At 39.9% G+C, this 11636-nt stretch overlaps 1 protein-coding gene across 3 annotated transcripts; it reads right to left on the reverse strand.

Moving 5' to 3' along the window:
* Nucleotides 1-1734: 1734 nt before the first annotated feature.
* LOC125252207 (E3 ubiquitin-protein ligase TRIM39-like) lies at nucleotides 1735-11119 on the reverse strand. Of its 3 annotated transcripts, none has more exons than XM_048165329.1 (8): nucleotides 10986-11119; nucleotides 9047-9135; nucleotides 8322-8893; nucleotides 8080-8175; nucleotides 4409-4642; nucleotides 4196-4334; nucleotides 3328-3354; nucleotides 1735-3191 (listed from the first exon to the last, which is right to left on the reverse strand). In XM_048165329.1, the coding sequence occupies exons 2-8, from the start codon at nucleotides 9114-9116 to the stop codon at nucleotides 2644-2646; spliced, it is 1686 nt and encodes a 561-aa protein (XP_048021286.1). In that variant the 5' UTR covers nucleotides 9117-9135; nucleotides 10986-11119; the 3' UTR covers nucleotides 1735-2643. The 3 variants fall into 3 exon arrangements, with proteins under 3 accessions (XP_048021286.1, XP_048021285.1, XP_048021287.1); XM_048165328.1 differs by having other exon boundaries at nucleotides 1736-3191; nucleotides 9047-9171; XM_048165330.1 differs by lacking the exon at nucleotides 9047-9135 and having other exon boundaries at nucleotides 1736-3191.
* Between the last annotated feature and the right edge of the window lie 517 nt (nucleotides 11120-11636).

Here is an 11636-nt window from a genome sequence, read left to right on the forward strand (position 1 = left end):
TTCTTCAAGGCTCAGAAGCCTTTCAAGAGCCCGCTGTGGGGCCAGAGACCACTTCAGAGGTCTCTCCTGCTTCGCCCAAGCTACTTGCTCTGCCAGCACCGCTCAAGCTTCTAGCCCTGCCAGCGCCGCCCAAGCTCCTTGCTCTGCCAGCACCGCTCAAGCTTCTAGCCCTGCCAGCGCCGCCCAAGCTCCTTCCTCTGCCAGCACCGCTCAAGCTTCTAGCCCTGCCAGCGCCGCCTAAGCTCCTTGCTCTGCCAGCGCCACTTAAGCGTCTTGCCCTGCCGCCGCTGCCCAAATGCCTTGCTCTGCCGGCGCCACCCGAACTCCTTGCCCACGAATCCGCTACGGACCCCGTTGAAATCCCCAAGAACTTTTTTGGGGGGGGGGGCCGTATACCTAAGGGTGGGGAGCTTGTGGGTGGGGACTCTGCACAGCCGCAACCATCAGCGGGCTCCGAACTGCTAGGGCCGCCCATGGACTATAAACCCCTATGGCCATTAATGGACTTTGACCCGCCGTGGTCATCTTCGGACTCTGTCTTGCCATGGCTGCCCAAGCCACCTGACCTGCCGTGGTTACCCGAACCACCTGACCTGCCGTGGCTGCCCGAGCCACCTGACCTGCCGTGGTTGCCCAAGCCACCTGACCCGCCGTGGCTGCCCGAGGCTCCTGACCCGCCGTGGCTGCCCGAGGCTCCTGACCAGCCGTGGCTGCCTGTGGCACCTGACCCTCCGTGGCTGCCTGTGGCACCTGACCCTCCGTGGCTGCCCGTGGCTCCTGACCCTCCGTGGCTGTCCTGGAACTTGCATTGGAGACCCTATTCCCGTCCGAGCTCCAATGCACCCCCCTTCCCCTCCCTATTCGTGCCATTTACGTCGCGAGGACGTGCCTTCTGGAAGGGGGGCATTATGTCACGTTCACCGTCAGTTCCTGTCACTTCCTGGACTACATTCCCCATAATCCTCTCTGCCAATCACCTGCACTCACTCCACTAATCACTACACTAATCACCACACCCAGCTGCCATGCATTACCTGGACTATAACAGACTCACACACTCATCACCTGATCGCGAAGTCTTGTTTTCACTTGTGTAACATTTCTGAGCGTTTCCCTGTATCCTGTCTGCCTATCTGTTCTTGATCCTGTCTGGTTACCCGTTTATGATTCCTTGCTGCATACCTCTGGACTGTTTATTGTTTCCTGGACTGTGAATGATATCTGCCTGCCTCGATCTACTGCCTGTACCCTGACAACGATTCTGCCTAGCCCTTGCTGTTCCTGTTTGCCCCTGCTTAGACCCTGCCTGTACGACCACGCTTACTTTTGTAATAAAGCTTGCAAATGGATCTCAGCCTGAGTCTCCCTTCGTTACAGTCACGCAGGGAATTGTGGGAATGTCAATTTACGGTTTTTCACTGTAAATTTTACAATGAATTGTTATTTTTCACTTCCAAAAACTGTGAATTTAACAGTATTTTACAGTAAAATAACATTAAATGTACCATTAGATCTATTACAGTTATTTACCGTATATAGTACGGAAACTTTCTGTAAACCAATTGACAGTTTTTCACTGCAGCATTTTTCTTTTACTGTTAAAATCATGGTCATTTTTACAGCGTATAGCCTCTCTAATTTCTGTTTCTGTAATTGGTGTTAAAATTTTGGATTGATTTCAAGATAGAATGACAAAACTTTACATTTTGTACCTTATGACATTTTACTTTATCAAACCCATATTATTCTGAAGAACAAAATTACATCTTTTAATTATCTTGGCAAAGTTTTACATTCACAAGAAAACCTCATATATAGTCTTTTGTTACTGATCTCATGACATACTTTGAAACTTTCAAACATGAAAACACAAAACAAGAAAATTTAAAAGCTTTTCAGATTTATGTAACCAAACATATGGGTCGCTTCTACAGAAATGGTGTAAAATCTTGATTCTTTTGCAGTTAACATGTTTATAAGGCCACAGAATGTGTGAATTGTATGTACAAATGAAACTGATGACCCTGATTTATGGTTGTGAACCTGGAATGTAAGAATCAAGTCAAATCAAGTTATTTCTATAGCGCTTTATTAGCATATTCATAGAATCCCATATACTAAATGAGGCAAGAGTGTAGAGTTACATTCAGGCTATTTTAAGGCATTTCAAGATATTATATGTATAAATATGTAATTTTGGTGATCAAAGATGAGTTTTGAGGGATCAAATTATTGGTTACAGGGGGACTTTAATGGTGTTTTTCCACTGCATGGTGCAACTATAATGATCCGTCTATAATCCCACCCACTTTGAATCAGTACTAACAGCAGTGGAAAAGCAATCCGAGCCATACAGTACAGTGGAAAAGCACCAACAGTGTCACACTCAATTAATTGTTGTGAATCCACTCTAAAATATCTGCTATGGTGAGATAATTATGTAGGGTTAATATCGGACACAATAAAACAGAAACAACAATTAATCAATTAAAAGTACAAAACAAAAAAGTCACTGTGATGTAAACCAAGCAGCAACAACAAATGATTCTCATTCTTTGAGTTAACACATACATTTTAGTGTTTTTAAACATTAATTACATGCAGCATTATTTTCATCAAATATTTCATATTAGGGGTATGAATTCATTTATTGTAATTGACAGGTGTGATGATCAGTGGAGTCGAGTTTTTACCTCCATTATTAAAGCCTGGGCTAAAATATGGACAGAGTTTGTCATTGAAAGACTGATCAGTGAAAGAGTAGATATGAGAGCTGGACTCCACATCATAAAAGGAGACCAGACCCTCTTCATAATCCACAAACACACAGACCCGCTGCAGCTTCACGCTCAGAGACAGAGAGACAGGAGGACCAGCAAAGGCTTCATATTCATTCTCATTCCTCAGAACCACAGTCCAGTATCCATTACTGGGACTCAGTGAGATCTTTCCCTTCCTGATAATGGATTCTCTGGCCACTCCTAACTCCCATCTAGTCTTTTCCTTCACCTGCACCTCAAAATAAAATCTCCCTGAGGAGAATCTCTCCTTTCCCAGAACACATATACATTGATCAAATCTCCCTGGTTTGTCTGGGAGTTTCTGCTTAATGTCTCCACATCTCACTTGTTTTCCATCATCAGACAGGATGAGGTTTGGATGAGCTGTATCAGGATCCAGAGTCACATCCACTGAGAAAACAAAGAATAAAAAATTCAAAATTCAAAATACAAAGATTCAGTGATGATAATGTTTTTAATATTTAATCAGGTCAGTAATGAAGCTGTGAATGTAATAATAGTGCAGTGCAGACACACACACACACACCTGCATACTGCTGCATCCTCTTCACCTCTGTAGAGACAAATGACAATAAAACATCATCAGATCTATGAGATGTGTGGAATTATAGACAAGCTATAAGGTTATATTTAAAGAACTGAATAAACATCATGTTTTATCTGATCAATGTGTGTGATCATGTGTGTGATCTGATCATCATAAACGTACTCCACACGGCTCCGGGGGGTTAATAAAGGCCTTCTGAAGCGAAACGATGCGTTTGTGTAAGAAAAATATCCATATTTAACAAGTTATGAAGTAAAATATCTTGCTTCTACACAAGCCACCTTCCGTATTCAAGTTACGGAGAAAGTGTAAAACTCTTGCAGTTGCATCCTACGCCTTCCCTATTCAACTTAAGGAAAAAGCTTAACTGACGCGATGCCACTTTCTTTGTAACTTGAATACTGAAGGCGGTCTGGCAGAAGCTAGATATTTTATTTCATAACTTGTCTGGATATTTTTCTTACACAAATGCATCGCTTCACTTCAGAAGGCCTTTATTAACCCCCCGGAGCCGTGTGGAGGACGTTTATGATGGATGGATGTGGATGGAGACACTTTCTTCAGCTTCATACATGTGACCCTGTTCACTGCCATTATAAAGGTCGGATGTGTCAGGATATTTATTAAAATATCTCAGATTGTGTTCATCAGACAGAAGAAAGTCATATACACCTATGATGGCTTGAGGGTGAGTAAAGCTTGGAGTAAATTTCATTTGAAAGTGAACTAATCCTTTAATCTACATTTTCCAGCTCATTTTCCATTAGAAACATACATACAGCTGCAATCATACAAACTATGGATTTGATGAATATATATCTGTATGGTGTATTTGATACTGTCGTACCAGTTAGCGTGAGTTTCTCCTGTAGAGTGTCCTGCAGTTGAGTCAGAGCTTTCCTCAGAGTCTCCAGACTCTCATCAGTCTTCATACTGATCTCAGACCAGTTCCTGGTGTTTCTAGGGCTGCACAGGGATGAGTAGGTCTACAGCAGAAGAGAGGAGAAATCCTTCAGCATGGGGAGTGTCATTACCATTGATCAGAGAGATGTTGAATTACCTGTAGGAAGTGGAGGTGATCGTCAGTCTGTGAGAGCTCCTCCAGCTCAGAGTTTCTCATCTTTAGCTCAGTGATCTCCTGCTCCAGCTCTTCAATGAGCTCTTCCTCCTGTTTCTCTGCTGCTTTCTGCTGCTCCTCCATCATCTCCAGCAGTTCAGTCTGACATCTCTCAATGGAGCGGATGAGATCAGTGAAGAGCTCGACACGGGCTGCTTTCTCCTTCTCTGTGTTTCTCTGCTCAACCAGGTCAATCCACAAATTATTAGTGGTGTTTGATAAGACAAGAGTATATACAGGTCCTTCTCAAAAAATTAGCATATTGTGATAAAAGTTCATTATTTTCCATAATGTAATGATAAAAATTAAACTTTCATATATTTTAGATTCATTGCACACCAACTGAAATATTTCAGGTCTTTTATTGTTTTAATACTGATGATTTTGGCATACAGCTCATGAAAACCCAAAATTCCTATCTCAAAAAATTAGCATATTTCATCCGACCAATAAAAGAAAAGTCAACCTTCAAATAATTATGTTCAGTTATGCACTCAATACTTGGTCGGGAATCCTTTTGCAGAAATGACTGCTTCAATGCGGCGTGGCATGGAGGCAATCAGCCTGTGGCACTGCTGAGGTGTTATGGAGGCCCAGGATGCTTCGATAGCGGCCTTAAGCTCATCCAGAGTGTTGGGTCTTGTGTCTCTCAACTTTCTCTTCACAATATCCCACAGATTCTCTATGGGGTTCAGGTCAGGAGAGTTGGCAGGCCAATTGAGCACAGTAATACCATGGTCAGTAAACCATTTACCAGTGGTTTTGGCACTGTGAGCAGGTGCCAGGTCGTGCTGAAAAACGAAATCTTCATCTCCATAAAGCTTTTCAGCAGATGGAAGCATGAAGTGCTCCAAAATCTCCTGATAGCTAGCTGCATTGACCCTGCCCTTGATAAAACACAGTGGACCAACACCAGCAGCTGACATGGCACCCCAGACCATCACTGACTGTGGGTACTTGACACTGGACTTCAGGCATTTTGGCATTTCCTTCTCCCCAGTCTTCCTCCAGACTCTGGCACCTTGATTTCCGAATGACATGCAAAACTGAGCAACAGTCCAGTGCTGCTTCTCTGTAGCCCAGGTCAGGCGCTTCTGCCGCTGTTTCTGGTTCAAAAGTGGCTTGACCTGGGGAATGCGGCACCTGTAGCCCATTTCCTGCACACGCCTGTGCACGGTGGCTCTGGATGTTTCTACTCCAGACTCAGTCCACTGCTTCCGCAGGTCCCCCAAGGTCTGGAATCGGTCCTTCTCCACAATCTTCCTCAGGGTCCGGTCACCTCTTCTCGTTGTGCAGCGTTTTTTGCCACACTTTTTCCTTCCCACAGACTTCCCACTGAGGTGCCTTGATACAGCACTCTGGGAACAGCCTATTCGTTCAGAAATTTCTTTCTGTGTCTTACCCTCTCGCTTGAGGGTGTCAATGATGGCCTTCTGGACAGCAGTCAGGTCGGCAGTCTTACCCATGATTGCAGTTTTGAGTAATGAACCAGGCTGGGAGTTTTTAAAAGCCTCAGGAATCTTTTGCAGGTGTTTAGAGTTAATTAGTTGATTCAGATGATTAGGTTAATAGCTCGTTTAGAGAACCTTTTCATGATATGCTAATTTTTTGAGATAGGAATTTTGGGTTTTCATGAGCTGTATGCCAAAATCATCAGTATTAAAACAATAAAAGACCTGAAATATTTCAGTTGGTGTGCAATGAATCTAAAATATATGAAAGTTTAATTTTTATCATTACATTATGGAAAATAATGAACTTTTATCACAATATGCTAATTTTTTGAGAAGGACCTGTATTTACTATAGCTCATAATTCAGTGTATTAAGGGTTTATCAAAATAACTCCATCCTGAACCGACTGCGCTGAATGATTCCTCAAATCATTTTCTTCTTGTTGAGGAGAGATGTCACAGGCTATTACTTTACTAAGTGATCAAAGTGATCAACTCTGCTTGGAGTGCATATGGTCCCTCACTAAATAGTGTTAAAGTAAAGTTCAAATTAATGAGATAATTAAGTGATTAATTAAGCAATGAATGAGTGTTAGTGATGAACACCTGCTGTTAACAAGCTGAATCACTGAAGAAAAGATAATTCTCCTCTCATGAGATCTTGAGAGATATAATGTCTTTTATCTTCAGCTGATTTCATCTAAGCCTGCGTCTCAATGTGCATACTATCCATCCTAAATAGTATGTGACACTAGTAATATTCAATACTATTTAGGGCGGATAGGGTGGATAGTATGCACATTGGCATGCAGGGTAAGACTGTGGCTGAAGTCAGTTGTAGTTCTTGTGTTTCTCTTTTCGTCATTGATTCTGCTTGTTAACAGCAGGTGTTCATCACTAATGCTCAATCATCACTTACTTAATCGCTTAATTATCTCATTAAATTTAACTATGCTTCAGTTTTACTTTAACACTATTTAGAGAGGGACCATATGTACTCTGAACAGAGCTGATTTAAGAGGTGATTTTGCTGTGAACTTACAAAAAAACTTTAATGTTTTGAAGCAACCAGAATACTTTTTGTAGGCCAAAAAACAAAATAACGACTTTATTCAACAATATCTAGTGATGGGTGATTTCAAAACACTGCTTCATGAAGCTTCGAAGCTCTACGAATCTTTTACGTCATAAGTGTTTCGAAATTTCAATAGTTCACGTGACTTTGGCAGTTTGATACACGCTCCGAACCACTGATTCGAAACAAAAGATTCGTAGATCTTCGAAGCTTCATGAAGCAGTGTTTTGAAATCACCCATCACTAGATATTGTTGAATAAAGTCGTTATTTTGTTTTTTTGTCGCTCAAAAAGTATTCTCGTCGCTTCATAACATTAAGGTTAAACCAATGTACTCACATGAACTGATTTAAATATGTCTTTAGTAGCTTTCTGGGCATTGAAAGTGTTAATTATCTTGCTGTCAATGCAGGCCTCACTGAGCCATTTCATCAAAAATATCTTAATTTGTGTTCTGAAGATGAACGAAGGTCTTGCGGGTGTGGAACGACATTAGGGTGAGTAATTAATGACAGAAATTTCAGCTTTGGGTGAACTAACTTTTTAAACCAAATCAATTAAGATCAAGGATTCTTTCAAAGACTTGTCGCTTGTAGCCACCTATTGTAACCTGCAGAAAGAGTCACTGTAAAATCCCCACCACTAAACACTGATAGTCTGTCTGGAACAAACAAAGACAAGTGGATTGATACAAAAGCCCTGTCCAAATACCCACACTTGCGGTCTTGGCCACTTGAGAGCTTGTGCACAGAAGTAAGTGTGCAAGACTGTCCCATGTCTTAAAAAAGACCAAGTGCAGTGCCCTTAATGCACACTAAACCCACACTATCTTGAATACCGCTTCGGAGCGCTATTCGAGGCTAAGTGTATCCCATCATGCATTATGTTCGGGAACTCACATGCCCCGAAACACACACTTGCAGTCTTCATGCCCACTTGAACACTTGAGCCAAATACAGGAAATACGTAATGTAAGTCGACAAGTGGTCAAGTACAAAGACCGCAAGTGTGGGTAATTGGACAGGGCTAAACTGTGAAATGTCCCCTGAACTAACTGATCTAACAGAATTACATAATTGAACTCACTTTTCTGACTTCTGATGAGTGTTTGATGTCTTGAATCTTCTTGATTCTGTCCTGGATCGTCTGCTGCACACCTTTCTGTGTTTTCATCAGTTGAGCCTATAGACAGAACAACACAGACACATTTATCATAACAGAGATTTACTGTCCTGTCAGGAAACTTACTTATTATTTCACAGGATTAAATAAAATGTGTGTTGAGGCCTTAAAAGCCCATTAAAAGTAGTTTTAATAGCAACTTCTACCTTCTTCTCCTCACTCTCCTCTTCTATAGAAACAGTGTTGTGGTTCTTGTGGTCTGTCACGTCACACATCGGACACACACATGTCTGATCATCTCTACAGAACAGCTCCAGAGGTCTCTCATGTTTCTGACATATATAGTCCTCCAGATTACTCACAGGATTGATCAGTTTGTGTTTCTTTAAACCTGCCACTCTCAAATGACGCTCCAGGTGAGTTTCACAGTAAGAGCTCTGACACACCAGACACGACTTCAGGGCTTTCTGCTCTCTTTCCTCACAGATGTCACACAGAACTTCAGTTTCTTTCACAACATCAGTTGTTTTCTCAGGAATTTTCTTCTTATAGTGATCTACAACCTCTCTGAGTGTGGTATTAATCTTGAGATCAGGTCTGTGCTTGAATGTTTCTTTACAACATGGACAGCTGCAGGTCTGGCTGTTGTCCCAGCACTTATTCAGACAGGTCTTGCAGAAGTTGTGTCCACATGAAGTGGTGACTGGATCAGTGAACACGTCCAGACAGATAGAGCACTGAAGCTCCTCAGTCAGTGGACCACTAGAGGATGACATATCTGGACAGAGAAATTATGAGAATTAATGACCATCAATAGTGGTCAAATGTAGAATGTGAACATTGTGCAGAGCTTGAATCTGGACAACATGTGGCTACTCTGAAGAAGCTTAAATATAAGAAGTCATGCAGTGATTATTTTTTCTTAATTTACCTGGAGGCAGATTTATACTCCGTCTCATGGTCTCTCTTCCTTTTGATGATATTGATGCCGATTCTGCCATTGCTCTTCCCCTATTTAGCCTTTTCAAGAAGAACCACAACAAACTAAACTAGGGACTGTTGATCAGAAAAGTAATAAACGGATATGTTAGGACTAAGTGTAATTAGGAGCCAAGCACTGAAGGTGCGTTCGCACCTATTGTAATCATTAGTATTCTTCTTCTTCTTCTGCTCTTGAGTCTATGGCAGCCTATAGAACTGTATGGTTAACTAATCAGATTTTGGAATCTCGAACTCAATTCCTCACAAGGGCTAGAAACAAAATTTGTCCTCCGTTTTCTTTGACACAAGATGATTTGAAGTCATGAAACTATGAAGTCATAAAACATTTCCTCCATTTTGAAATTTCTGAAAAACCTACTTTTTCATTTTTTCCAATGCTCCAATTTTCATTAAAATGAAACCAGATCATCTTCAGACCATTCCCACAAAAAGTTATAGAATTCAAGTCGATCACTCAAACCGTTTTCAAATAATTCACAAAACATTTTATGTAAAGCTTGTGAAAATAAATGTAAGGCTGTATCTCCGCAATGCTTTATCGTAATCAGACCAAACTTGGTACATCACAAGCATCACCTGAAGTTACATGCTGCGTTTCAATGCAGCGCCACCTACTGGTCTGGATATATGAAAAATTTATATTTTTGCTTATAACTTATGAACTTGAGTTAAATTATATCCAATTTTCCCATATCGACCATTTTGTATTTTGTAGTAAAATGCTGTATTTTATGAACACATCAGCATATCGTTACAAAACTTTTTGAGCCCAGTGATAAAATAATATATTCACATGCTTAGAACTTTTATTGTGGTTGACTTATTTTCATGGGAGTCATCTCCTTAGATTCCTGAATCCTTGCCGAGTCCAACGATACCAAACATGCTTCTCTATAGTTTGTGCAACGTTGTGATTGAGCATTCAAACAACTTTCGTGAATATCTTCGAAACCGTTAGTCCGACCAAGACAAACCACCCTATAAAAACATAGCTCAAAAAACATTGCTGTCATTTTAATTACAAAATCCAAAGCTGTAACTGCAACAGTTTTGCATATTGCTATATTTTACAAACACATTGGCATATTGTTACAACACTCGCTCGTCCTGATATTGCTGAGTTAGATGCATTCCTGGGTCAATATATTTTGTTGATCCTGGAACAACATTCAAGTCTGAAAATTTAGTCTTAACCCTATTCCTATCCCTAAACCTAACCCTACCCATAAGTTATCCCAAAAATCAGAGGGAAGTGATAGATGAATAACACTGATGTAGAAGCACCAATTCATGATTTTAAGCCTAAACTCTGTAAACTTGTCCCTCAAATCTGATTGGTTGATTTAAATGTTGACCCAGGAACATGATGAACTCAGCAATATCAGGTTATGCACAACACTCAGTGTCTTCGGCAACATGCCCAAAAGGTACTCAAAATGTTTTGGGGCAGCACATCAAAAATTGTAATTAAATTATAAGAAATGATACCTCATTACAACTCATTGTATTTCATTTCTTGCTCAAAATGATCTCCAAATGTCTTTATTTACTAATTTTTGCAGCTGATCTGCTTGCTTCTATGATTTCTTCTGTTGTGCTTGGTCCCTTAACTGCTGCAATATATATATATATATATATATATATATATATATATATATATATATATATATTAGTTTTCATGTTGTGTGAAAAACAACAAACTTTACATCCAATCAGTCAAATGACATTTCAGTGCAGTGAACAGCTAAAGTAGTTGAGTATTTGACATGCTCAGGCCTGGTTCTGTTCAACTTATTTCAGTTTGTCATAAATCCCACTAAACTAGAGCAATTCCATCAGAAACCTGTTCAGCACAGTCTATCACTTACCTGTGAGTATCAGATGTGTTCCCAAGTCTCTTTGAACGCCTCAATAAATATTCTGTTGTTTAAAGAAGTTGATCGTTTCAGGTGTCCATATTGTTGTTGATCAAGCAAGTTTCACTTTCTCTTCTACTGTGATGTCAGAGCTCCTCCTGTATTTACACATTTACATTTGTCTCAGTGTGTTGGGTTCATGCATGTCTGTATGAGTGTTATGGTATATATATATATATATATATATATATATATATATATATGCAATACATACACACACACACACATATATATATATATATATATATATATATATATATATATATATATATATATATATATATATATATATATATGCAATACCCCAAATAGATTTAAAAAAAAAACCTGACAAAATAATAAAATAGTAAAAATAAAATAATGATGCTGCCATCTTTCAAAAATAATTTTTACATACAGCATACAGCACAGTGGAGAAGCACTAACAGTGTCACTCAATTAATTGTTGTGAATCCACTCAAAAATATCTGCTATGGTGAGATAATTATGTAGGGTTAATATTGAACACAATAAAATAGAAACAACAATTCATCCATTTAAAGTACCTAAAAAAAAAATAAAAATAAATCTGTATTCAGATGCTGTAATCACTTTGATGTAAAC

Source organism: Megalobrama amblycephala, linkage group LG18 (assembly GCF_018812025.1).
Source record: "Megalobrama amblycephala isolate DHTTF-2021 linkage group LG18, ASM1881202v1, whole genome shotgun sequence".
NCBI lineage: Eukaryota > Metazoa > Chordata > Actinopteri > Cypriniformes > Xenocyprididae > Megalobrama > Megalobrama amblycephala.

What these genes read in the sequence shown, in the direction of transcription:
- LOC125252207 (XM_048165329.1), bottom strand. Translation starts at nt 9,116, where the DNA reads ATGGCAGAATCGGCATCAATATCATCAAAAGGAAGAGAGACCATGAGA. An exon ending in AGGAGAGTGAGGAGAAGAAG is followed by an intron (nt 8,176 to 8,321) that starts GTAGAAGTTGCT and finishes TTCTGTCTATAG; the next exon opens with GCTCAACTGATGAAAACACA. An exon ending in GGAGAAACTCACGCTAACTG is followed by an intron (nt 3,355 to 4,195) that starts GTACGACAGTAT and finishes TTGTCTCTACAG; the next exon opens with AGGTGAAGAGGATGCAGCAG.